The sequence below is a fragment of the Microtus pennsylvanicus genome, chromosome 1 (assembly GCF_037038515.1).
Source record: "Microtus pennsylvanicus isolate mMicPen1 chromosome 1, mMicPen1.hap1, whole genome shotgun sequence".
NCBI lineage: Eukaryota > Metazoa > Chordata > Mammalia > Rodentia > Cricetidae > Microtus > Microtus pennsylvanicus.
In genome coordinates this window covers 155,708,360-155,735,639 of record NC_134579.1, presented here as the reverse complement: position 1 = coordinate 155,735,639, position 27,280 = coordinate 155,708,360, and the positions used below count along the sequence as shown (strand labels likewise).

The 27,280-nt window shown below is 39.2% G+C and overlaps 1 protein-coding gene across 1 annotated transcript; it reads left to right on the top strand.

Moving 5' to 3' along the window:
* Positions 1-677: 677 nt before the first annotated feature.
* Positions 678-25,377, top strand: LOC142832814 (uncharacterized). The gene is given in 10 exon segments (XM_075943575.1): positions 678-803; positions 3,800-3,885; positions 7,618-7,704; positions 10,666-10,792; positions 17,920-18,575; positions 19,533-19,623; positions 20,847-20,959; positions 22,524-22,650; positions 23,216-24,272; positions 24,274-25,377. Coding segments are annotated over 8 exon segments (2,319 nt in total). The 5' UTR covers positions 678-803; positions 3,800-3,885; positions 7,618-7,674; the 3' UTR covers positions 24,392-25,377.
* Positions 25,378-27,280: the final 1,903 nt, after the last annotated feature.

Below are 27,280 nucleotides of genomic sequence, written 5' to 3'. Positions count from 1 at the left end.
CATGGAAATTTGGGGGAGCAATATTTCATCGTAGTTTGTGTTATGGAAACTAGCATTTTGGTTTTGGGTGCTTTTTTTTCTGTATGCGTTTATAGGCCAGGAACTGAAATCCCATAATGAGGCGTTAGACTGAACAAATTCAACACAGAGTGGTCAAAACTCCGGATAAGAGAGTCGGATATGGAGAGCAGACTCCTACTAAACCTAGATCTGCTCTAGGCTGGCAGCAAGCATGCGGGGAGACTGTGCAGAGCGGGTCCAGGGCAGCCTGACAGCTGGAGCTGTGTGGGCGGCGGCCTGAGACGGAGTGGGCGGGACAGTTCGATGTGGGGGAGGGGGATAGGCGGACACGCGAACGGAAACAGTTAATGAGAGACTGTGACTCATTGGCTGGATGTAGGGGAAGAGTGGCGCATGGGCAGATTTAGAGGAGTGACGAAAGCGGAAGCTGGGAAACCTCGTGGGTAAGGACCGGGAAGTGGACTGCTGAGGGAAAGTCAGCGGCGCAGAGGACCCATTCGCTGTCGTTCCTCCACCGTGGAGAGTCGCGTGTGCAGACCTGGGTGTCGCGGGGACGCGAAAACTCCGCGGAGCCGCAGTCGCCGCGGGGCGGCCTGGGAAAGTCAGCAGCGCAGTGGCGGGAACCGCAGCCCGGCGGCCCTGGAACCTCCCAGGTCAGAGGAGCTGCGGGGCTGGGACCCAGGAGGGAAGGGACCAGGGGTGCGAGCAGTTTCTCTGCTGTTCATAAGGAAGCTGGTTCTGAAGTTGTCCTGTAAATTTCTTCCCTTGTCGGTAAATTTTAGGTAAAATCAATTGGACACTTTCTGGTTGCCAAACTATTTTGGGGGTTGGGGGGTTTGGGGGGGTGGGGTAAGAGGTTCGAGACAGGGTTTCTCTGTAGCCTGTCCTGGAACTAACTCTTGTAGCCCAGGCTGCCCTCGAACTCACAGAGATCTGCTTGCCTTTGCCTCCCGAGTGCTGGGATTAAAGGTGTTCTCCACCACCGCCCGAATAGAGTATTCTTATAAGAATAGTTTGGCGGGGGCTGGAGAGATGGCTCAGTGGTTAAGAGCATTGCCTGCTCTTCCAAACGTCATGAGTTCAATTCCCAGCAACCACATGGTGGCTCACAACCCATCTGTATTGAGGTCTGCTCTCCTGACCTCTTCTGGTCTGCAAACACACAGAGCCAAAATATTGCATACAAAATAAATAAATAAATATTTAAAAAAAAATAGTTTGGCGCCAGGCAGTGGTGGCACACGCCTTTAATCCCAGCACTCAGGAGGCAGAGGCAGGCGGATCTCTGAGTTCGAGGCCACCCTGGGCTACAAGAGTTAGTTCCAGAACAGGCTACAAAACTACACAGAAACCCTGTCTTGAAAAACCAAAAAAACAAAACAAAATACTCTAGGAGAATTATTGATTTTGTAAACTTGATTCCCTTTGTTATGGTGGAAAGCGCAAAGCTCTTGAAACTCACATTCATCCATGCTAATTTCCCTGTTAAACCATTAATATATTCAGGAGCGTGGTACCTGGACCTGAGGAGCCCACATCCTTGGAGAACTTTTAGATAGTGTCCTCAAAGGAATTCTTGCAGATTTGATAGAATCTGAAAATAAATTTATTTTCAAGCTCAAGTATGGTTGTAAGCATTAACATTTAAAAGCAAACTTTCTTTTTGGTTTTTCTTTTTTTTTTTTTTGGTTTTTTTGTTTTTTTTTTTTTTTTTGGTTTTTCAAGACAGGGTTTCTCTGTGGTTTTGGAGCCTGTCCTGGAACTAGCTCTTGTAGACCAGGCTGGTCTTGAACTCACAGAGATCCACCTGCCTCTGCCTCCCGAGTGCTGGGATTAAAGGCGTGCGCCACCACCGCCCGGCTTCTTTTTGGTTTTTCGAGACAGGGTTTCTCTGTGGTTTTGGAGCCTGTCCTGGAACTAGCTCTAGTAGATCAGGCTGGTCTCGAACTCACAGAGATCCGCCTGCCTCTGCCTCCCGAGTGCTGGGATTAAAGGCGTGCGCCACCACCGCCCGGCTCTAAAAGCAAACTTTTTATCGTTAAATTTTTATCTGCTGTTATGTGCTCTGATGTAACCACAGCATTCTGAAAAGTGTCTTTGCCAGACTTGGTGGCACAGGCCTCGAATACCGGCATTCAAGAGGCAGAGACAGGTCAATCTAGTATGTTTGAGACCAGCCTGGTGTACATAGTGAGTTCCAGGACACACATAGGTAGCTACATGGTGAGACCCTCTCAAAAAAAACGAAAAAGAAAGAAAAAAAAAACAATGTATCTTTTAATGCTGAGTTGGTAGTGTTGCATCTTGGAGTCTGGAAAGCACAGTATGCTGTTTGAGGGTGTCAGTATTCTCACAGTTAGGAAAGGCATTATAAACTGGGTGGTGGTGGCACACGCCTTTAATCCCATCACTTAGAGAGTCAGGTGAGTTCAATGCCAGTCTGGTCTGCAGAGCAAGTTTCAGGACAACCAGGGCTACAAAGAGAAGCCCTGTCTTGGAAAAAGAAAAAAAAAAGAAGGAAGGAAAGGAAAATCACTCATCTACATCAGAATAATGTCTAGAATAGTCTTCTGTCTGCTTGGTTCTAGAAAAGCACTCTGCCCATGGACATGTGGCCGACCAAACTGTTGGTTTTTCTTTTTTCTTTGTTTTGGTTCTTGTGTTTGCTTCTTTGAGAACTGAACTCAGTGTCTGGCCAAAAATTCACCCTGTAGGACATGTTGGACCTAGAACTTAGAGAGTTCCACCCACCTCTGCCTGCTGAGAGCTAGGATTAAAGGTGTGCCCCTACACAACCATTCAAACTCTTGTTTTTTAATTTGTGGTCTTTAGACAGCCAGTGTTGAGACTGGACTTTTCCCAGCAGGAGGAGCGATGTCTGAAGCCTGCTGAGAGGGCTTTGTACTGGTACTGGATGCCACAGAATACAGAGGTCTGGTTTCTCTGGGAGAGAATCGTTTGCTTGTAGTCTCCCTTGTTCCTTGGGGTTTCTGAACAAACTAATCTGCAAGTGTGTGATCTTTGTGCAAGAGTGAATGATCTCACATCTCACAGAATAAAGAGGAATCCTCAGAGGGGAAAAAAAATTTCAAGGAATGTTTCTTCTTTGTGTGTTTCCCTTTGGGAGGTGTGAGGCTTCCATCGCCCTGGGTCTGTGATGAATTCAGAACCTCACCCCAATCATTCAGTTTCATTTCTTCTTTTTTTAAATATGTATTTATTTATTTATTATGTATACAACATTCTATCTGTGTATGCCTGCAGGCCAGAAGAGGGCACTAGACCTCATTACAGATGGTTGTAAACCACCATGTGGTTGCTGGGAATTGAACTCAAGACCTTTGGAAGAAGCCGGGCGGTGGTGGTGCACGCCTTTAATCCCAGCACTTGGGAGGCAGAGGCAGGCGGATATCTGTGAGTTCAAGACCAGCCTGATCTACAAGAGCTAGTTCCAGGACAGGCTCCAAAACCACAGAGAAACCCTGTCTCGAAAAACCAAAAAAAAAAAAAAAAAAAAGACCTTTGGAAGAGCAGGCAATGCTCTTAACCGTTGAGCCATCTCCCCAGCCCCCATTCAGTTTCATTTCTACCACTGATTTCTGACTCTGCTGTGACTGGAAGGGGCATTCAAGTTTCCAGTACTAAATGTTTCCAGTACTCTGACATTGCAGGACACTTGGACTCATTTGTAGAATCCTCTCTTCATCCTTCATCTACTGAGCACAGTACTGTTTTAGGAATCCAGATGCTTTCTGAACAATCTCTTTCTTAATTACAGGACATGCTGATCACCCAGACCTGCTCACCTCTGCGGCAGAACAAGGAGACCTGGAAGGAGAGAGGAGACAGTAGCTAAGGATCCAGGTATGGTGGAGGCATTGGTGAAAGAGTGGAAATGGGACATGAGATCAGTTTTGTCACACTTTCTTTCACTAGAAAGAATTTGGGAGACTTGCTCTGAGAAAAATCTCCTCACAATTATCCTATTACAGTTTGAGAAGAGGTTCTGAGGAAGAATTGACACTAGGAGGCAAATGAAATTGTATTTCGCTATACATTGAGTTCCTGTCATTCCCTTCATAGCATGTCATCATTAATTGGTCTTCATGTATGATTTTAATAAATTATAAAATGGTGAAAGAAATGCTTTATTGTGTTCAGAAAATTTGAGCCTTGGTATTCTAGCCACATTCTCTGCCTTTTAGTGTTTTTTCTCCGTTCCTGAAAATAATGCCAACTGAGTTTGATAAGAATGAGAGTAAGTGGTGGCCCAGGCCTTTTAATCTCAGCACTCAAGAGGCAGAGGCGGGTGGATCTCAGTGAGTTCCAGGACAGCAAAGACTATACAGAAAAACCTTGTATCTAGTTTTTTGGGGTTTTTTTTTTTATTATTTTGGTTTTTCGAGACAGGGTTTCACTGTGGCTTTGGAGCCTGTCCTGGAACTAGCTCTGTAGGCCAGGCTGGAAAAATCAAGAAAAGAAATGGAGCTATGTTGGCCAGGCTTGGTGGTGCACGCCTTTAATCCCAGCACTAGGGAGGCAGAGGCAGGCAGATCTCTGAGTTTCAGGCCACTCTGAAGTTCTATGTCAGCCAGAAATACACAGAAAAACTCTGTCTCCATAAACTTAAAAAAAGAAAAGAAAATGGAAGTGTATATTTACAGAAGGTTACAGTCCATCTATTGTCTTCCCTATGATATCTCCTTTTGTCTGTAGTCATGACAATTCAGGTGCTTTCCATCCACTGCTGTTAATGTCATATAAATGTGCTGTAAAGGTCACCTCTAAGTTTGATCCTCCTAGTATTTTCTGGCTCTATTGTTTCTTGGTACTTTCAGTATTTATTACTTCCTATAAACTATGCAATAGAATTGTGAAGTATATTTTGTCTGTGTTCTGACAAATGAAGCTTGCCTGGAGTTCAAAAGCCGTTAGTTAACCATAGGAGCCGGGGCGCTGGTGGCGCACGCCTTTAATCCCAGCACTCGATTAAGGCAGCCATTTTGTAAGATTTGATGTTTATAGCTTCTCTGATATTTCTAGGAGACACAACATCACAGCAAATGTCCTCTTTCTCTGACTCTTGCAACATTCCTGCCTCTTTCTCAGTAAACCCTGAGCCTGAGGTAAAGGTAATTGTATTGCTTATGTGTCAGTGGGGACTGAGCATCACAAGTCCGCATTTTGACTGAAAAAAGAGCTTCCCTTGATGAGTTAGCATTACATTAATCTTTGGGAGTAAAGAAAATATTTATGCAGTTAGGAACTATTTTGATTTAGTAAAGTAGTGCTTGTAGATTCTCCTTGACGATCCCTGACTTCAGTAACCCTAGGGAAACTAGCTAAGTTTCTAGTGCCAGGCATGATTTCCCTCTTGTTGAGAGGGTCTTAAATCCAATTTGAAGCTGTGCTTACCATCAAGGTTTGTGTGCTGCACTTGCAGCTTTAGGGTTATCGTTCAGTGCAGATCATTGTTGTGGTTCATAGATGTCATAGCTGGCTAGGACTGTTGGTTGGCTCCCACCTTTGAAAGGATGCTTGTTGCCTTCTGATACCATGCAAGCTAGTTCCCAGAGAGGAGGTTTAGGTAGTTATCTTGAGTCCTCTGGGTTTTTTTGTTCAAAATGTATGGCGTCTTCAAAAGTAGGAACTCAGCTACCTCTGGGAGGCAAACTTGGACAACAGCAGTAGCCTATAATGAATTGAGTATCTTGGACATCAGTGACCAAGCCTATTTTCACATTAACCAAAGGTCAGGGAGTTGGAACTTAGCTCTAATTCCTTCAAGGTTATTGTGCTTCCACCTCAAACAAAGGTCCCACCTTTGATGTAGATCAGAGAAGGAGAGGGAGGAGAGTGGAGACCTGAAAATGTGAGCCTGTTTCCACATTTACCAAAGGTCAGAGAGTTCTGTTCTCTCAAGGCTATTGTCCTCAATAGGTGTGGCTAATATAGCCAGACCTCCTACTCCAGGAATAGTGAAGTAGATCTGTTCTACCTCAAACAGAAGTCTAAGGATCCAACTAAGTTTCATTTCCCAATGGATCCCACCCAGGGAGTGGTTTGCCTACAGAATGCTTTGGTCTAGGGATAGAGCATGACTTGTTCTAGCAACCAAATGTTTAATTATGAATGTAGCCAACGATCTTCAATTGGTCTGTTCATTCCTTTTATCATGTTAATGCAGTCTTTTGTCCTATTCCTGCCTTTTGGGGTCAGGAGTGTTTTAAGCAATTGGAAATTAAATGCTGGCAAATTTCAGTACTCACTGGAATTCCCTCCTGATATTATGCTATATGTTTCTCCATTTTGCTATTTTCATTTGCGTCTTCATATTCTTTACTATGTTTCTAAATCCCCATGTCTTTACCTGGTAAGAGGTATTTTTGTCAAGGCCGGTCCTAAACAAACTACAAAGCATGTGTCCTGCCTGATTTTGGTGATTTTGTATGAAAATCTCTGGCTCTTGTGAGGAGCATCATCAGCCCAGATATGGTTTTTGTTTTCATTCTAAATGTATCTGCATGTACAGACTTATGTATTTGAAGCAGTTTTTTTTTTTGTTTCCATTTCCCCCTTTAGATCATTTGTTCCCTGTTATTCCCAACTATTAATACCCACACGTCTCATAGTGCTTTCTTTTTACTGCATCACTCCAAGTTGTGTGTTCAAATCTAAAGATTTGGAGCTAGGAACTTCCTATGAGAGAGAATATGCAATGTTAGTCTTTCTCTGTCAGGAATACCGTACTCGAAATGCTCTTATCTGCATCCATCCAGTTACTTGCAAAGCTCATGATTTCAGTTTTCTCTACAGCTGAATCATATTTTCACTCTCGCTGTCTGTTGAAAGACATTTTGTAACTATTGTGAGTAGATCAGCAATGAACATGGCTTGCAAGTATCTGTGAAGTAGGATGTCAAGTCCTTTGAGCATATGCCAAGGAGTGGACTATCTGGGTCATGTGCTAAATTCATTTAACTTGAGAATTTGTTGATTTAATTGAGGGTTTTCCATATTGATTTCTAGAGCACCTAAATTATTTGTTCATAAGGATTTTATTCCCTATGCTTGCTTGTTTGCTTTCCTTTCTTCCTTCCTTCCTTTCTATCCTTTTTTGATGCTGTTTCTGGTTGAATTATTCATTGTATTCCTCTTCCTTCTCTGTGAGAATGCTTTGCTGCCATGCCTATGGATGATTACTTACCAGTTCTCTGGTATTTATCTATTCTTCATTTGAAATTTATTTCCCATGTTCTCTTTTAATTCCCCTGAATCTTCTGTGTATGTTCTGCCTGTAATTTATTATCTGCAGTGTTGCATTCGTGAAATCAATTGTGATAATTCATAACTGTCCTAAAATTCACTCATGTGTTCCTCGATTGTAAGATAGAATTTTTCTGTGTGCAACAGTGCTGTTGGTGGTGATTTTCTTTACAAGCCCTACCTCTCGCTCCATGCTCTCCTGGGTTTTGGATTATGGTGAAGACATCTGGTCGTATTCTGTTTCTTGAATCTTTTCATGTGGTTTGACATTGTTCTGTAACCTTTTTCAGTATTTGTTTTTCTTTTTGATCCCTTAATGTGCAAGGGCAGCAAGTCATCTACTCATTGTTCCTGAAAGAGAAACTCAAAGAAGAGAAACAGAAAGGAATGGCCGATTCTCCAATAAACGTGCCCCAGGTCAGTAGTCATGTCCTCCTTTTTTTATGGAAATGTTGTAGTTTGATATACTTTGAAGCCTTTCATTTTCTGCTTCTGTTTTTTTTAGCTTTCCCATGAAAAATATTACAAAGATAAAAACAAACAAACACAAAACTCACATGTTGAAATTAAGCAGGCCCACTGTACAACTCAATGTACTTTTGTACAATTAAGAGTAGTCACTGCGAACAGACGCTCTGGAGCCTCATATGGGATTTTATAGTTTTAATATTCAATATAGTTGTTGTACTTATCTACCATCAAAAACCAAAAACTGTGACAGTGTTAGAGCTAGAAAAGCACTCGGCTTTATATCATTTTTCATAACTGATGTTCATTGCCTGCATCCAGTTCTACCTCAGTATTGATACTTAACTTTACTTACCTTGTTATACTGTGCCCACATGACATTTAATTGGCTAAATTCTGCATATGAGGGAAAACATGATTTCTTTCTGACACTGTATGACCTCACTAATTATTACGCATTCTAAGTCCAACTGCTTTCCTGCATGTTATTATTAATTTTTCTCTTCAGGTGAATGGTACTTCATAGTATATACCATTTCATTATCCATTCATCTATTGATAGACAGTTTGGTTGATTCCAATGTTATTATTTCAATGTTCTTATTCGGGGCTGGAGAGATGGCTCAGAGGTTAAGAGCACTGACTGCTCTTCCAGAGGTCCTGAGTTCAAATCCCAGCAACCACATGGTGGCTCACAGCCATCTGTAATGAGATGTAGTGCTCTCTTCTGGCCTGCAGGCATACATGGAGGCCGAACACCGCATTAAATAAATAAATAAATAAATACACAACCATCTGTAATGAGATGTGGTGCCCTCTTCTGGCCTGCAGGCATACATGGAGGCTGAAAACTGTGTATATAATTAATAAACAAACAAACAAACAAACAAATAAATAAATAAACCATTTGTAATGAGATCTGGTGCCCTCTTCTGGCCTGCAGGCATACATGGAGGCTGAACACTGTGTATAAAATAAATAAATAACATGGAGGCTGAACACTGTGTATATAATAAATAAATAAACAAATAAATAAATAAAGCAATGTTCTTATTCTTTTTTTGAATAAGCAGTAGTAAATATCAGGTATAAATATCTCTATTGGGGGTATGGGGTTCCCTAGGGATATGGCCAGGAGTCAAAAACTGGGTCATACATTAGTTCTATCTTTAATTGCTTAACAATCTTCAAACTGATTTCCATTGGAGTGTATTAATTTGCATCCCCACCTACCCACCCTTACCAACAATGAATAATGGTATCTTTCTCTCCACATCCTCTCTAACATTTGTTGTCAGGTTACTAGATGACTGCTGTTTTATCTGGGGTCAGGCAATATGTCAGAGTAGGTTTAGTTTGTACTTCTGTGGATGAATTTTAGGGATCCTGAATACACTTTGCCATATTCATTGACCACTTAGGTTTCGATACTTGAAAACTGTCTGTTCAGTTTATTTGCCCATTTGGGATTGGCAGTTATATTTCCTTGAAATTTACTTTCTGTAATTCTCAGTGAAAATTAGACATGAGCTGCTATCCAGAATGCTACTGGTACAGATTCTTTCCCATTCTGTGTAGTGTTTATGTAATCTGCTGATTTGTATTGAAACTCTTTATCTTCATGGAGTACCATCTGTTAATAGTTGGGTTAGTTCCTATGCTGATGTTCTTTCTAATCAGTAAGTTCTTGCTCACCTCAGTGTCCAGGTGTGTAGTCCCTAACTAAGTTCTTGGTTTCTGATTGCTTGGTTCTAAATGAGTTTTTTATTCATTTTGAATGGATTAATATACATTGTGTAAGATAAGAATCCAATATATTTCTGATAGAATTTAATATCTTCATTTACTGACAGGAAATCTGTCACTCCAGAATGCATCCAAAGTAACTACACTTATGTGTACATTCTGAGCTGTAACTTAAATATTATTTGATGTGTTTTTAAGACTTCCATCAACTTTTACAATTCTGCAATTGAAGTAAAATGTTCTTCAAAACTTCTGAGATTGTTTTTTTTTTTTTTTTTTTTGGTTTTTCGAGACAGGGTTTCTCTGTGGTTTTGGAGCCTGTCCTGGAACTAGTTCTTATAGACCAGGCTGGTCTCGAACTCACAGAGATCCGCCTGCCTCTGCCTCCCGAGTACTGGGATTAAAGGCGTGCGCCACCACCGCCCTGCAACTTCTGAGATTGTTATTTGTTTAAGTCAGCTTCTTAATATTTATAGAAAAATTTGGATTATATCAAATGTGACTGATGCTGATTTTTCTATGTGCTTGAAAATAGCTCAATATTATTATGAAATTAAGTCTATAGACTACTTGACCTTATTATATATTGAAGTTAAAATTTGTAGTATGCAGTGTGGCACACTTTGTTACTGTTGGGAAACCCCCAAAGTCTTTGACTATCCAGTCAATCACGAATTATGCCTTCTGTATCTATCCCTTTACTATTTAATGATGGGGCTTTGAACCTAGAATCTAAACACCCCAACTGATCCTGTTAGGATAGAGTCATGTAAGACCTAAGTACAGACAGTATTGATTCAGTATCGGTGTTTTAGCATGATCTTCAGGTACTGCATTAAAAAGCACATGTCCTCATCAAGAATTTTCCTTCGTAGACATGGACAATACCAATGTGACCTAACATAGCATCCATAACGTATAGATTACTGTGTTCAGACCTTAAATGTATATCTTCTTGCAGGGACATGCTTGTGAAACTATCATGTATGTCATCCTGCTTTCAAAGTTAGAATATTCATTATAGAGTGTGACTTTATTAGAAATCATCTTTTTTGAGTAGTTGTCTTCTCTCATTGTCTACATCCCTGATTTCCTTAAGTCTCCTTATATCCAGGAAAGCATTCTGCCTGGTGTTATGTGATTAAACTGTGCCCTTTGTTTCAGGGTCTGTTTACATTCTGGGGTGTGAATGTGAACATCTCCCAGGAGCAAAAGGAATGCCTGGACACTGCTCAGAGGAATTTGTACATTGGTGTGATGTTGGAAAATTACAACAACCTCGTCTCTGTGGGTGAGAACATTTGCTTGTAGAATTCCCAACTCAGGCTATAGTTCGTTAATTGTCTGTTAGGCTGCATTGGAAGCAACAGGAAACTAGGAAATGTGTGATAGTAGAAAATTTCTTTTTCTTGGTATTTGTTTTTTGTTTTTTTTAACATTTTTCATATGAGAGGTGTCATGGACTGTAACATGATTAATAAAAACCCAGAGACAGAAATAAATGTTCAACCTGAAGGTTAGAAAAGCAAAAAGTCAGCAACTGGCTCTTACCTCTACCTCAGTCCAAAATGGCGATCCTGCATCCAATAATCTCAGAATGAGCCCATGTGTTAGAGCTGTTTTCTCCCTTCTTACATTCCTCTTTAATTTAAATTTAACAGCATGAACAACTACTACCCAGTTTCTTTGGCAAACTGGCTACTGGGTTTAAAGGTCTATAAGACTGGTCTATAAGACTGATCAGTGCTACTATTTTATTCTCTGAACTTCAGGCAAGCTTTATTTATTAAAACACAAATGCATTATCACTAAAATTCACCCTTTAGTTTCATGATGCATTCAGAAACTCAATAGTTTAAGCAGTTTCCAATCATTTTTTTTAATTTTTTTAATATTTATTATGCTCTACAATTTTCTCTACTCTCTTCTCTGCTTCTCCCCAACCCCTTTCAAACCTCCCCTAAGGTCCCCATGCTTCCACTTTAGCCAGGAGATCTTGTCATTTTCTACTTACTACTTCCCATGTAGATTAGATCTATGTTAATCTCTCTTGGTGTCCTCATTGTTGTTTAAGTTATCTGGGATTGTGATTTGTAGTCTGGTTTTCTTTGCTTTGTGTTTAAAAACCACCTATGAGTGAGTACATGTGATAATTGTCTTTCTGTGTCTGGGTTCCCTCACTCAAATTATGTTTTCTAGCTCCATTCATTTTTCTCGCAAAGTTCATGCTGTCGTTATTTTTTTTTTTTTTTTTGCTGTGTAGTACTGCATTGTGTAAATGTACCACATTTTTCTTGTCCATTCTTTGATGGAGTGGCATTTATGTTGTTTCCAGGTTCTGGCTCTGACAGACAAAGCTGCTATGAATGAGCACATGTCCTTGTGGCACGATTGAGCATCTTTTGGATATATACCCAAAAGTGGCATTGCTGGGTCTTGAGGAAGATTGTTTCCTAATTTTCTAGAAATCGCCACACTAACATACAAAGGGGTTGTACCAGCTTCCATTTCCACCAACAATGCAGAAGTGTTCCCTTTTCTCCACAACCTCTCCAACATAAGTCGTCATCAGTGTTTTTGATCTTGGTCATTCTTACAGGTGTAAGATGGAATCTCAGAGTTGTTTTGATTTGCATTTCTCTGATAACTAAGGATGTTGAACATTTCCTTAAGTGTCTGTCTTTCAGCCATTTTAGATTCCTCTGTTGAGAGTTCTCTGTTTAGGTCTGTACTCCATTTTTTTTATTGGATTATGTGATCTTTTGGTGTCCAGTTTCTTGAGTTCTTTGTATATTTTGGAGATCTGATGTGGGTTAGTGAAGATCTTTTCCCATTCTGTAGGCTGTTGTTTTGTCTTGTTGACCTTGTCCTTTGCATTACAGAGGCTTTTCAGTTTCAGCAGGTCCCATTTATTAATTTTTTCTCTCAGTATCTGTACTGCTGGGGTTATATTTAGGAAGGGGTTCATTGTGCCAATGCATTCAAGTGTACTTCCCACTTTCTCTTCTATAAGTAAGTTCAATGTGGCTGGCTTTATGTTGAGGTCTTTGATCCATTTGGACTTGAGTTTTGTGCATGATGATAGATATGGGTCTTTTCATTCTTCTATATGTTCATAACCAGTTATGTCAGCACCACTTATTAAATATGCTTTCTTTTTTCCATTTGATATTTTTTGCTTCTTTGTCAAAAATCAGGTATTCGAAGATGTGCGGATTGATATCCAGGTCTTCTGTTTGGTTCCATTGGTCCTCCTGTCTGTTCTTAAGCCAATACTAGGCTGTTTTCAGTACTATAGCTTTGAGTAGAGTTTGGAGTCAGGGATTGTGATGCCTCCAGAAGTTCTTTTATTGTACAGGATTGTTTTGGCTATACTGGGTTTTTTGCTTTTCCATATGAAATTGAGTACCATTCTTTCGAGGTCTTTGAAGAATTTTGCTGGGATTTTGCTGGGCATTGTGTTGAGTCTGTAGATTGTTTTTGGTAAGATGGCCATTTTTACTATTTAATTCTGCCTACCTAAAAGCATGGGAGATCTTTCTACTTTTTGGTGTCTTCTTCATTTTCTTCAAAGATTTAAAGTTCTTGTCATACATGTCTTCCACTTGTTTGGTTAGAGTTACTCAGAGATATTTTATGCTATTTTTGGCTATTGTGAAGGGTGTTGATTCTCTGATTTCTTCCCCAGCACTTTTATCATCTGTGTATAGAAGGGCTACTGAATTTTTTGAGTTAATTTTATATCCTGCTACATTACTGAAAGTGTTTATGAGTTGTAGAAGGTTCTTGGTAGATTTTTTGGGATCACTTATGTAAACTATCATATCATCAGCAAACAGTGAGAGTTTGACTTCTGCTTTTCCAATTTGTATCCTCTTGATCTCCCTTTGGTGTCTTATTTCTCTAGCTAGGATCTCAAGAACTATTTTGAATAGATAAGGAGAGAGTGGAAAACCTTGTCTTGTTTCTGATTTCAGTGGAATCGCTGGGAGTTTCTATTTAGTTTGATGTTGGCTGTTGGCTTGCTGTATATTGCCTTAATTATGTTAGGTGTGTTCCTTATATCCCTGCTCTCTCCAGGACTTTTATCATGAAGGGGTGTTATATTTTGTCAAAAACTTTTTTGGCATCTAATGAGATGATCATGTGATTTTTATTTTTCAGCTTGTTTATATGGTGGATTACGTTGACAGATTTTCATATGTTGAACCATCCCTGCATCTATGGGATGAAGCCAAATTGATCATGGTGGATGATGGTTCTGATGTGTTCTTGGATTCCATTTGCCAGTATTTTATTTAGTATTTTTGCATCAATGTTCAGAGTGAGATTGGTCTGTAATTCTCTTTCTTTGTAATGTCTTTCTGCGGTTTGGTATCAGGGTAATTGTAGCCTCATAAAAAGATTTTGACAATGTTCCTTTTGTTTCTATTGTGTGGAATAATTTGAGGAGTATTGATATTAATTCTTCTTTGAAAATCTTGTAGAATTGTGAGCTGAAATTCGCGTCTTCTATACGATTCCATTGGTCGACTTCTCTGTTTTTATGCCAGTACCACACTGTTTTCATCACTGTAGCTCTGTAATAGAGTTTGAAGTGAGGGATGGTAATGCCTCCAGAAGATCCTTTATTGTATAGGATTGTTTTGGCTATCCTGGGTTTTTTGTTTTTCCATATAAAGTTGATTATTGTCCTCTCCAGATCTGTGAAGAATTTTGATGGGACCTTGCTGGGGATTGCATTGAATCTATAAATTGCCTTTGGTAGAATTGCCATTTTTACTATGTTGATCCTCCCAATCCAAGATCAAGGGAGGTCCTTCCATTTTCTGGTATACTCCTCAGTTTCTTTCTTCAATGCCTTAAAGTTCTTGTCAAATAGATCTTTCACTTCCTTGGTTAGAGTTACCCCAAGATATTTTATGCTGTTTGTGGCTATCGTGAAAGGTGAAGCTTCTCTGATTTCCCTCTCTGCTTCCTTATCCTTTGTGTATATGAGGGCGACTGATTTTTTGGAATTGATCTTGTATCCGGCCACGCTACTAAAGGTGTTTATCAGCTGTAGGAGTTCTTTGCTGGAATTTTTGGGGTCGCTATGTACACTATCATATCATCTGCAAATAATGAAAGTTTAACTTCTTCCTTTCCAATTCGAATCCCCTTGATCCCCTTATGTTGTCTTATTGCTATTGCTAGAACTTCAAGCACTATATTGAAAAGGTATGGAGAGAGTGGACAGCCTTGTCATGTTCCTGGTTTTAGTGGGATAGCTTTGAGTTTCTCTCCTCTTTGGGATTTGCTGTTATGAATTATCAATTGTCTGTGTTTCTGCTGTAGCCATCTTCCTTGGGTTGGAATTTTCCTTCTAGTATTTTGTGTAGGGCTGGATTTGTGGCTAGGTATTGGTGAAATCTAGATTTGTCATGGAATATCTTGTTTTGTCCTTCTTTGGTGATTGACAGTTTTGCGGGGTATAGTAGTCTGGGTTGGCATCCCTGGTCTCTTATTGTCTGCACAACGCTTGTCCACAACCTTCTGGCTTTCATTGACTCTAATGAGAAGTCAGATGTAACTCTGATAGGTCAACCTTTATATGTTACTTGGCCTTTTCCCTTTGCAGCTCTTAATATTGTTTCTTTACTCTGTGTATTTAGCGTTTTGATTTTTATGTGGCGACAAGACTTTTTTTTTTTGATCCAGTCTATTTGGTGTTCTGTAAGCTTCTTGTGTCTTCATAGGCATATTTTTCTTAGGTTGGGAATGTTTTCTTGTATGATTTTGTTACATAAATTTTCTGTGCCTTTGAGTTGGACTCCTTCTTTTATACCTATTATTCTAAGATTTGGCCTTTTAATGGTATCCCATATCTCCTGGATTTTTTGGGTTAAGCTTTTGTTAGATTTATTGTTTTCCTTAACTAATGAGTCTATTTCCTCTATTGTATCTTCAGCGCTTGAGATTCCCTCTTCCATCCCTTGTATTCTGTTGTTCATGCTTGCGTTTGTGTTTCCTGATCTTTTTCTTATGATTTCTGTTTCTATAGTTCCTTCGGCTTGTGTTTTCTTTATTGCTTCTATTTCAATTTTCAAGTCCTGAATAGTTTCTTTTATATGGTTGATTTCTTTTTCTTGGTTTTATTTAAGTAATTTGCTGATATCTTCCAATTTTTTTGTTTCTCTTTTCTTCAATTTATTTAAGGGAATTTCTCGTTTCATCTTTAAGAATTTCTAACATTCTCTTGAAGTTATTTTTTTACTTCATTTTCTTCTGGTTCATCCATATTTGGTTGTTCAGGCTTGCTGTTGTGGGGACTTTAGGTTTTACTGGTGTTGTTCTGGTGTTTCTGGTGTAGCATGTGATCTTACCTTTTCTATTCATCTTTTTCTCTAATAGGTGGTTGGGGCTGTCTGAGATTCTGTTGAATAATCTTCTAGGTGCCAGTGAATTCAAAGTTCAGATGGTTTCTCCTTGTGGTACAGCCAGTGTCACAGTTCTTCTTACCCCTGGCTTCTGCTTCCAGTGGATCTTGTTTCCTCAGGCCCTCTCTGTCCTGAGGAGCTCCTTCAGAGCCACTCCTGTGGATTTTGTTGCCCAAGGTGGAGTTCCTTGCCTCTGGGCAAATGTGCCTTAGGTTACCAGGTTTGACCTGCATCTGTAAATCTTGGTCTGGATTCCCTCCAGCAGGAGTCCCTGGGTTGGAGTTGGACCTGGAAAGGTTTCTGGCTCCGGTCTTCTGCCTCGGAGGTCCCAGGTTCTGGTGCGCCCAGATCCACAGAGGAATTGCTTACTTTCTCAGAGGTCACAGACTCACACTTGGACCCGCAGAGGTTCTGCTGGAGATGTCTGACTCTGGATTTGCTCGCTGGCTCGATCCTGATCCGCCAGGGTCCAGGGAATAGGTTGGTTCCCTGGACTGGATTTGCTCCTGGCTTTTGCTCCTGGTGGAGCTTGTTCGCTCTCTTGTCCTAGGTAGCTGGTTCTGTCCCTCTCCGGTTCTGGTCTCCGCCCATATCTTAAAGCGGGTTGTCCATCATTGCCTTTGCCATTGTTTTAATTGTGAGAAAAATTAAGAGTATGGAAACTTAAAATTCTTCCTAAATCTGCTGAAGATTCTGATAGGATGGAGCAACTGGGAAATCATTCCGGTGTTGTTCTACTTTATGTTCTCTTCATGTATTGAGCAGAGCGCTGTGTTAGATGTCTGTATTCTTTCTACACATTCTAGTAGGGGTCATGGGCTACCTCACAGAATATGTGGATTATTGTATGCAAGGTAGGCCTGGTCACCTCTCTGGAGCACATGAGGTGGCTCTGGAGTGTGGAGAGGAGGGTAGTGAATGAGCAGGACAACAGTAATGACTTCAAGTGAAAGAGAAAGCAAGGACTGAAACTAGAATTTTGCTTTATCCAATTCCACTTAAAAGGATTCCTGGTCATTTAAATTAGTATATCATCCTGGCCCCAGGGTGATTCAGTCTATTGGAAATGTTAGAAGACATTGAGCCTTATTGCACCCGAATTATAGAGACAATACTAGTACAAAATGCAATTTATGTGAGTGTGCTGATATTGGAATAATTTGACAAATTATAAACCTAATGTGAATCCATGAAGTAAAATTATTCTGTAATTGCCTACCTTGCATGTGTGTCAATGGTGGATAGAAATAAGCAGTGGCTTTCTGTAATAGCCCTGCCACTAATGATCTAGAGCAGCAGTTGTCACTGTTGGTAATGTTACGACCCTGTAATGAACAGCTTGTGTTGTGGTGACCACGACCATGAAATTATTTTGAGTGCTACTTCTTGACTGTCACTTTACTACTAAGTGATATCTCAGTTACTAAGGCCATCAGATATGTTTTCTCAGATGGTCACCACCCACAGGTTGAAAAATGATGATCTAGAGCCTCTGATGTCTGGCAGAATCCTTGCTTTGCATCCATTATTATTGAAAGAATCTATGTAGTTTTTTTTTGGGGGGGGGGGACCTTTGATGCTTTATATATGCCTTGAATCTTTAAAGACATTTGGTCTTCTGCAATATAATCTTCATTATTGTACATTAGTTAGTAAGAGACTGAACCTGGGATTGGATTATACTCTTTTTTAACAATTTCTGAGATAAAAATACTTAAAAATACAGACAGGTATTCTATATATAATCAGTCAGTGGGCTCCTTCCCAAGGGAAATTTCTGATTCTTTAATTATTTGTTTCAACGTCCTTGAAGTCTATCATTCTCTCACTGTGGAAATCCATATAATTATTAGTGAAAGAATGAGGTCAAGTAGTGTGAGCTCTATTCTAAGTAGTTGCTGGTTGACTTATCTTAAGAGAGAACATAGGAAGAGAGTCATTTATCAAATGATTAGTCTTGGAACAAGCCCTATTTATCTGAATCGTACTCATTTTCCAGAGAACTATGGCGTGTGTAACACTGTCCCCCAGCATGTGAAGACTGATAAGGAGTCTCGTCAATGTAATGAGCTTGACAAAATGCTTCGTGACCCCTCCACATGTGCACTTTATAGGACAAGTGAAACTACAGAAAACTCTAATAACTACAGATGCAGTAATCACGGGGATGCCTCTGACTTTTCAAACCCAGATAGACCTGAAAGCGTGCACTCTGGAGAAGAACCTTGCAAATCTAGAGACTGTGAGAAATCTTTAAATTTGTGTTCCAACATTACTCAAGATCACAGAGTCTACACTGCAAAGAATGAGCACAGGCAGGGAGAATATGATGACTGTTTCAGCTCTGCATACAGTCCTATGCAGCAAACAATCTATATCAGAGAGAAACCATTCCTGTGTGAGGAATGTGGGAAATGCTTCAATACTGCCTCAAACCTCAGTGTACATCAGAGAATTCATACTGGAAAGAAACCCTTTAAATGCGATATTTGTGAAAAATCCTTTGCCCGATGTTCAAACTTTAAAATTCATCAAAGACTTCATACTGAGGAGAAACCTTACAAATGCAAAAAATATGAAAAGTCTTTTATTGGAAAGTCAAATCTTAAAGGGTATTACAGCATCCACATTGGAGGGAAGCCTTATAATTGTGAGGTATGTGACAAATCCTTTCATATCTCATTTCTTAGAGCACATCAGAAAAAACATACTGGAGAGAAAATTTGCAAACCTAAGGAGTGTGACAAATCCTTTGCCTGTAACTTATATTTTAGAACACAACAGATTGTTCCTAGTGAAGAGAGACATTATTTTAGTAAAAAATGTGACAAATATTTTACTAGATGCTTCTACTTCAGAGCACATCAGAAAATTAATAGGCAGAGAAACATACCATTGTGAATAATGTGATGTACCGTTTATCTGAAATTCTCTCTGCTTACAAATCTCAAGAGCATATGAAGTAGAAGCACAAAGATAAGAAACTTGTGAATGCCTTTAATAAAGGTCTAAATCTTTGAAAATATCACAGGGTTTATATAAACATTAAATCCTACAAAATATTGGAAATTTTTTTATGTGTTTATGTTTGTGGTGACATTGCATGCATGTAATCTGTACACCACGTGTCTGCCTGGTACCTGGGCATACAGGAGCCCAGAATAGAACATCAGAACCCTTGACAGTGGATTAACAGTAAAGCGTGAGATAATATGTGTGTTGAATTAAACCTCGTTTTCTGGAATAGCAACCACTGCTCTTAACCACTAAATCATATCTCCAGTCCTCAGAGGAACAAGGAAAATCTTCATGAAATGTTCTCTTTTCCTGTCTGTCCCTGGGGAGGCGTGAAGCTTCCATCATCTTGGACCTAAGATAATTCAGAACCTCACCAATGTACATCCCAATCATTTAGTTCATTTCTGCCCCTGAATTTTGACTGAGCTGTGAATGGAGGTGGGATTCCAGTTACACTAACTGAAAATGCTTCCTAAATATTCTAACATTGCATGACAATTGGAAAATCACTTGTTTGTTTTCTTTTTATCTACTGTGTACAGTACTGCGTTAGAAATCCATATGCTTTCTAAAGAATCTCTTTCTCATGTGCAGGGTCAACTGATCACCCAGACCTGCTCACCTTTGGAGCAGAACAAAAAACCCAGAGAAATGGAGAGAGAGGAGACAGTGTCTAAGGATCCCGGTATGTTGCAGGGATTGGTGAAGGAGTGGAAAGGGTTTCAAGTGAATGTGGACTTGGGACATGACATCAGTTTTGACACATTGTTTCACTAAAAATACTGGAGACTTCCATCCACTGAGAAAGATCTCATGGTTATCCTAATGTAGCATGCCTATAATAGGTATAAAAGGGTATGTTGAAAGGAGCTGTTCTGCAAAAGAATTGATACTAGGAGGCACATAAAATTTTATTTGAGTATATATATCAGTGATACTATCCATATTCATGTACGTCACTGATTATGTCATGCAAATATTAAGTGAAATTCATTTCTGTGGTTTTAATGTGTTATATAAAAGGATGAAAATCAATACCTCTAGGTTTATTTATTGTTTTCAGATTGTTTTGAGCTTTGGTGTGCTAGCACATTCTCTACCTTTTAGTGTAGTACGAAGGGGGAGTGGGCTGTGTCCCGCCTGGTTCCCGGCCTCCCAGCTAGCTCATACCCGAAATAATTACACAGAAATTGTATTAATTAAATTACTGCCTGGCCCATTGCCTCTAGCTTCTTACTGGCTAACTCTCACATCTTGATTCAACCCATTTCTAATAATCTGTATGTCACCTTGAGGTCATGGCTTGCCAGGAAAGATTTAGCACGTCTGACTGTGGCGACTCCATGGCAGCTCTCTTTGCCTTCCTTGTTTCTCCCAGCATTCAGTCTCCCCCCCCCCCGCCCCCAAGTTTCTGCCCTATCAAAAGGCCAAGGGAGTTTCTTTATTTGAGCAATGAAAGCAACATGTAGAAAGAAGAACCTCCTACACCATTTTAGTGTTAATGTGTCCATTCCTGAAAATGATGTCAATAGAAGTTTGATAAGAATCAGGAAGTATATTTATAGACTGTTAAACTCTGTCTACACTGTCTGCCCATTGCTATCTCCTATTGTCTGTTGTCATGATAATTCCAAGTGGTTTTCATTACTGTAATATAATATACTGGCTTCTCATTGGTAGTTTTGTTGAAAAAAAAATCTGTGGCTCTTTTATAGACCATTTTATCTGAGAGTATTAGTATGGTTGACAGTGATTTTCTCCATAAACTTTAAATGTGGTTTCATGCTCTCCTGGCTTTGAGACCATTGACCAGACACCTAGTAGTATCCTGGTTCTTGGGTTTTTCACGTGGTTTTATGTTGTTATTGAACAGTTTTGCTTTTCCTGTTTGACTCCTTTATATGAAAGGGCAGCAAGCCATCTCTTCAGCAAGCCATCCGTTGTTCCTGAAAGAGAAACTCAAAAAGGAGAAACAAGAAATGGCTGATTCTCCAGGACATGTGTTCCAGGTCATTGGTCATGTCAGTTTTTTTCTGGAAATGTTATATTTTGAGACATTGTTTTTAACTTTATTATGAAAAACAGTTGCAAACAACAAAAAATTCACATTCTAAAATTAACCAGACCCCAAGACTGTACAACTCTATGTACTTTTATTGGGGAGAGAATCTTGGGAACCTTACATCGACTTTCATGTTCCAGTCTTGAATATATTTTGTAATAATTATCTTCTACCCCGTTCCCCTAAAAGTGTGACAGATTTAGAACTAGAAAAGCAATTATTTTTATATCCTTTTTCAAAGCTTTTGTTCATTAACTGCATGCAGTCCTTCCTATCTCAGCACCTGATATTCACCCTGTTTTTGTTCTCTTAACTCTGTTCTACTGTGTCATAATAAACATTGTTTCCATAAATACATATAATTGACTAGATTCTGCATATGAGGGAAAATGTGATTTTTTTGTGGCACTTTATGATCTCACTTATATTACACATTCTAAATCCACATTATCCTTCACATTTTTGTTATATTTTTCTCCTCGACTGACTAGTGTCCCATATTCATTATCCATTCATTTGTAGATGCATGATTAGTTTGATTCCAATGCTTTGCTATGGTGAATAGGCAACAGTAAACATGGGACTCTCTATAGTGGGCTGTGAAGTTTTCTGGCCTTATGCCCAGGAGTGAAAGGACTGGGGCCACTTTTACTCCTAGCTTTAAGAATTTAATAATCCTCAAACTGATATCCATTTGAGTTTACAAAATTGCACCCACACACACACACACACACACACAACACATAAGTGTTCATAAGGGTTCCGTTCTTGTCACTTCTTCTCTAACATTTGTTATCAGATCGGCAAATGATAGTCACTCTGCTTGGGATGAGGCAATATTTACAAGTAGTTTTTGTTTATATTTCTATGATGGCATTTTAGGGATCCTAAACACTTTTTGCAGCATTTATTGACCATTTGTTTCTGTTTTTGAAATATAATCTATTCAGTTCATTTGCCCATTTGTTGATTGGCAGTTTTGTGTCCTTGGAATTTAATTTCTGTAATTTTTGCTAAATTCTAGGTATGAATCCCTATCTAAAGTGTCGCTGGTACAGATTCTCTCCCATTTGTGGGTGTCTGAGTGATCTGCTGATTGTTTCCTTTCATGTACACAAACTTTATTTTCACGTAGTCCCATCTGTTTATACTTGAATTTTGTTCCTGTGCTGTTAGTGTGTTTACTATTCAAAAAGTTAAATACAGATACAATATTTAAAAGCACATTTCCTCATCACAGATTTTTCTTCTGAGACTGGTACAGTCTAATCCTGCATGACACAAACACAGCATCCATAGCAGATAGCCATGTGCAAACAATAATCTGTTTTTGGTTTCATGCATATTGCTTGCAAGAATATTGTGTAAATCCTGTTTCATAGAGTTAGGATGTTCGTTATAGAGTGACTATGTTAGAAATCATTATTTGAATAGTTGTCTTTACTCATCTACTTCCAAATTTCCTTATATCTCCTTATATGCATAAAGAAATCTGTCTGGTCAAACTGCGCTTTGTCTTTCAGAGTCTGTTGACATTCTGCGATGTAGCTGTCCACTTCTCCCAGGAGGAATGGGAATGCCTGGACTCTGCTCAGAGGGCTTTGTATGTTGATGTAATGTTGGAGAATTATAACAACCTGATCTCTGTGGGTGAGCATAGTTTGCTTGTAGAATTCCTCACTCAGGTTTTCTATGTCCCTACTTTATAGTTGTAGGCACTCTGATAAACTGTCATGGAAATAAGAGAAGACTATGGAAAGTTTGGTAGTAGGAAAAAAACTTTTTTATGATCCCTGAAAAAGAAAAACTCTTTGTTTCTTTTAAGTAAGCCTTTACTCTTAATAGGAATCAGGTTTTCTGAACTGTACTCTTCATGACTGTTCATTAGTAAGTACAAACACTATGAACCTGGGATTGTATTAAACTTTTTTCATCATTATCTGAGGACATAAATATTTAAAAATAAAGATGTGCATTCTAAATATAATCCCAAGGACTAATTACTGATTTCTCTAATATTTGTTTCATCTTCCACAAAGGCTGTCAGTCTGTTTTTGTAAGAATCTATATAATTAAGGTGAAAAAATATGTTGACTACTGGGAGCTTTATTCAAAATAGTTGCAGATCGACTTAACAGAAAAATTAAAGATGCAGTCATTTATCATATGTTTGATTTGGAACAAGCGCTAGTAATCTGAATTGTATTTTTTCTAGAGAACTATTGGATATATAATCCTGTCTATCAACATGTGAAGAATGAAAAGGATTCTTGCCAGTGTTGTAATGACCTTGTCAAAATGCTTCATGACCACTCCAAATATGCACTTTATAAAACAAGAGAAGCTACAGAAAACTCTAATATCTACAGGTGCAGCAATCACGTTGATGCCTCTATGAACTCAGCAAACCTAGATAGACATGAAAGCATGCACAGAGAAGAAGAACCTTATAAATCTAAAGACTGTGAGGAGTCTTTAAATTTATGTTCCAACATTTCTCAAGATGAGAGCCTGTACACTGCAAAGAGAGAAAACAGACAGGGAGAATATGGTGACAATTTCAACTCGGCGTACAATCTTTTGCCCCAAACAATCTACATAGGGAAAAAACTACATCAGTGTGGGCAGTGTGGTAAATTCTTCAATTTCCCCTCAAACCTCATTATACATGAGAGAATTCATACTGGAGAGAAACCTTACAAGTGCAATGTTTGTGGCAAATCCTTTACCAATTGCTCAAGTCTTGAAAGACATCAGAGAGTTCATACTGGAGAAAAGCCTTACAAATGTGAGGTATGTGACAAATCATTTACGGTGATCTCAAATCTTAGAATACATCAGAAAACTCATACTGGGGAGAAACCATACAAATGTAGAGAATGTGACAAATCCTTTACCCAGAGTTCACATCTTAAAAGACATCAGAGAGTTCATACCGGAGAGAAACCTTACAAATGCAAGCTATGTGACAGATCATTTTGTAAGAGCTCAACTCTTCAAGCACATCTGAAAAATCATTCTATGGAGAAAACTTACAGATGCAAAACCTGTGACATATACTTTACCCGGTATTCAAATCTGAAAATACATCAAAGAATTCATCCTAAAGAGAGAACTTACCTTTGTAAGGAATGTGGAAAATATTTCACTAGCAACTCATATCTTAAAGTACATCAGAAAATTCACACTGGAGAGAAATCTTACAAATGCAAACACTGTGACAAGTCCTTCACCCAGTGTTCAACTCTTAGAACACATTACAGAGTTCACACTCGAGAAAGAAAGCGTGTGTAAGAAATGTGAGGTTTGTTTTACTGCGTGTTCAATAGTTCAAACACATCAGAAGATTCATACTGAAGAGAAAAATACTGTTGTAAAGAAGATGACATAGCATTTATATGGCAATACAAATCACATCAGTGTACATGATGGAAACATAAAGGTAAAATTGTAAAAGCCTTGAAAGAATCTTAAAATCTTAGGAAATTATTAAAGAGTTTATATTAAATTAAAATCCCACAATTCTGTGTGAAAAGCTTTTAAAAATGCCTAGGTATTTTGACTGCATATATGTCTGTACCTTGTATGTATGCTTCTCCTATGGGGGCCTAAAGAAGGTATCCGATCCACTGAAGCTTGAGTTATAGGTAGTTGTGGGTTGTATCTGTGTGTTAGCAATTGAAGCTTGGTTCCTTGGAATGGCAGCCAGTGTTCTTAACCATTAAGCTATCTGTCCAACCACCTGGGGAAAACTATAATTAAAACATTTACCTTGGTCAATATCCTAAATTTCATGAGAATACCATCCATGGTTACGGTGGTTTGAAAGAAAATGGCCACTAAAGGGAGCAAAACCGTTAGGAAATGTAGCTTTGTTGGAGTAGGTCTTGTTGGGTCTCATATATGCTCAAGATACCATCCAGTGTCTGAGTTCACTTCCTCTTGCCTTGGATCAAGATGTAAGGACTAAACCCCAGCACCATGTCACCCTGCATGCTGCCTTCCTACCATGACGATAATGGACTAACCCTCTGAAGTATTAGTGAGCCATCCCTATTAAGTGTTTTCCTTTGTAAAAGTTGCCATGGTCATGGGGTCTCTTACCAGCAACAGAAACCCTAACAGGGACAGAAGTATTGCAGTGATAGGCCTGACAATGCTTGAAGGAATGTGGACCTTGTGACTATGTATTTAAAAAGTAGTTAAGTGTTGATTAATGGGACATCCTGGTAGGAGCATGGAAGACATGAGTGATTTTAACTAAGTACCTGGATTGGGTACTAAAAAATATAGTATGTGGCCTATAGATTGTTGTGATATTTTGGTGAAGAATGTGGCTGCCTTTTGCCCTTGTCCAAAGTGTCTGTGTGAGGCTAAAGGAAAGTTTTGGAGTTTGTTATTTTTTTTTTTTTTTTGATTTTTCGAGACAGGGTTTCTCTGTAGCTTTTGGTTCCTGTCCTGGAACTAGCTCTTGTAGACCAGGCTGGCCTCGAACTCACAGAGATCCGTCTGCCTCTGCCTCCCGAGTGCTGGGATTAAAGGCATGCGCCACCACCGCCCGGCTGGAGTTTGTTAATTTTATTAACAGAAGGCATCTCAAAACAGCCTCATATAGACTCTGCCATATAGTTATTAGTGATAATTCTAATGAATATTTATAATGGAAATGAGCATGTCTAGCAAGGAAAAATACAAAATGTAGAGCAATTTGCAAAGGAAAAGAGCACCAAGAATGGAGTTGAATTCTGTGTTCCAGGAGATCAACAGAGTAAGAAATAGAAAAATGGGAGTGGTGACCTCAGGACATCATCCTACCCAGATAAGTTTCCAACTTGTGAAAGAAAATTAAAAGAAACTTACAGCCAGATGTACTGATGATACATGCTTTTAATTCCAGTACTGGAAAGGCAGAGCCAGTCAGATCTCTTGTTTGAGGCCAGCCTTTTCTACAAAGCAGGTTCCAGAACAACCAGCCTTAGGCAATAAAGGAAATTGTTGAAAGCAGAGCTGATGAAGGGGCCATTTCCAGTCCCAGTAAGCAAGAGAACTGAGCAGCTTTGACCTCATAATTCTGACTTCAAGGGTAGAAGAAATGTATGTGGAACCTTCCTCCTTGAGTAACAAAACTCACCAAGGCCACACATGTGTCCAGGGTGTGATAAATGGAGGCCCAGAGAGGTTATTGTGTGAAACTGAAGGAAAAGCCCGTATTTCCTTGGAGACCCCAAGATGCTAGAGATGCCAGAGTCATGAGATATCTGTTGAAGAAGGCTGCTAACAGGGAGTGGAACCATCCCATGAGAAAGAAGTGTGTTGCAGTCAACACAATTGAAGGGAGTTTGAGCTCTGAAGAACATTTTGACATCAGACATGGAAATGCAGTTTGGAATACCTGACGGGTTTTTGGTCTTGTTTTGGTCCAGTATTTCCAGACTTTCTTCCCTGTGTTTTGGAATGGTAATTAGTATCCTGTGCCATTATATGTTGGAAGTATGTTTTTTTTTAATTACGGTGAAAGTGATTACATGACTCTGAAGAGACTGGACTTTTAAATGTTTAGACTGTGATAGTGTGGAATCTTTTGCATTTGGACTGAATACATTTTTGTGTTATGGTATAGTTACATGCCTTTGTAGCTAGGCAGTCAAATTCGGTGGTTTGAAAGGAAGTATCCCCCATAGGGAGTGAGATTTTAAGGAGATACAGTTTTGTTGGGGTGGTTGTGGCCTTGTTGGAGGTAGGGTGTCGCTGTGGATACAGGCTTTGAGTTGTCATCTGCAAGCTATTCTCATTGAGATAGTTTACTTCCTGTTGCCTTTGGTTTGTTAAAAAATTAAAGACAGCTGACTTCACTTTTCCATTTAATTAAACAATATTAACCTCAGCTAGAGGTTAACTTTTGAGTAGTTTTTCCCCAGTAACATTGTGAATTACACATCATAAACTGTTTCCATTGTTCTGAGAATTGACTGACCATAAGATATTTTGTGGTTTGTTAACTCTGACCATAAACATGTACCATTCTTATGATCATAAAAACAACTCCAAAATTCCACTCTTAAATCACTTTCTTGCTTGATATAAAGAAACTACTCTTGCCTTTAATCTGGGCTGATTTTATTATCCTACTATGGGAGACTGAAAATAAGACCCGGCCATTAATAAATTTTTGCCTTGCAATGTCTTGGCGTTTGCTCCTGGTTTTTGACACTAAAACAGGATCAAAATGTAAAGACTCTTAACCTCCAGTACATTGTCTTCCTGAATGCTGCCTTGCTTC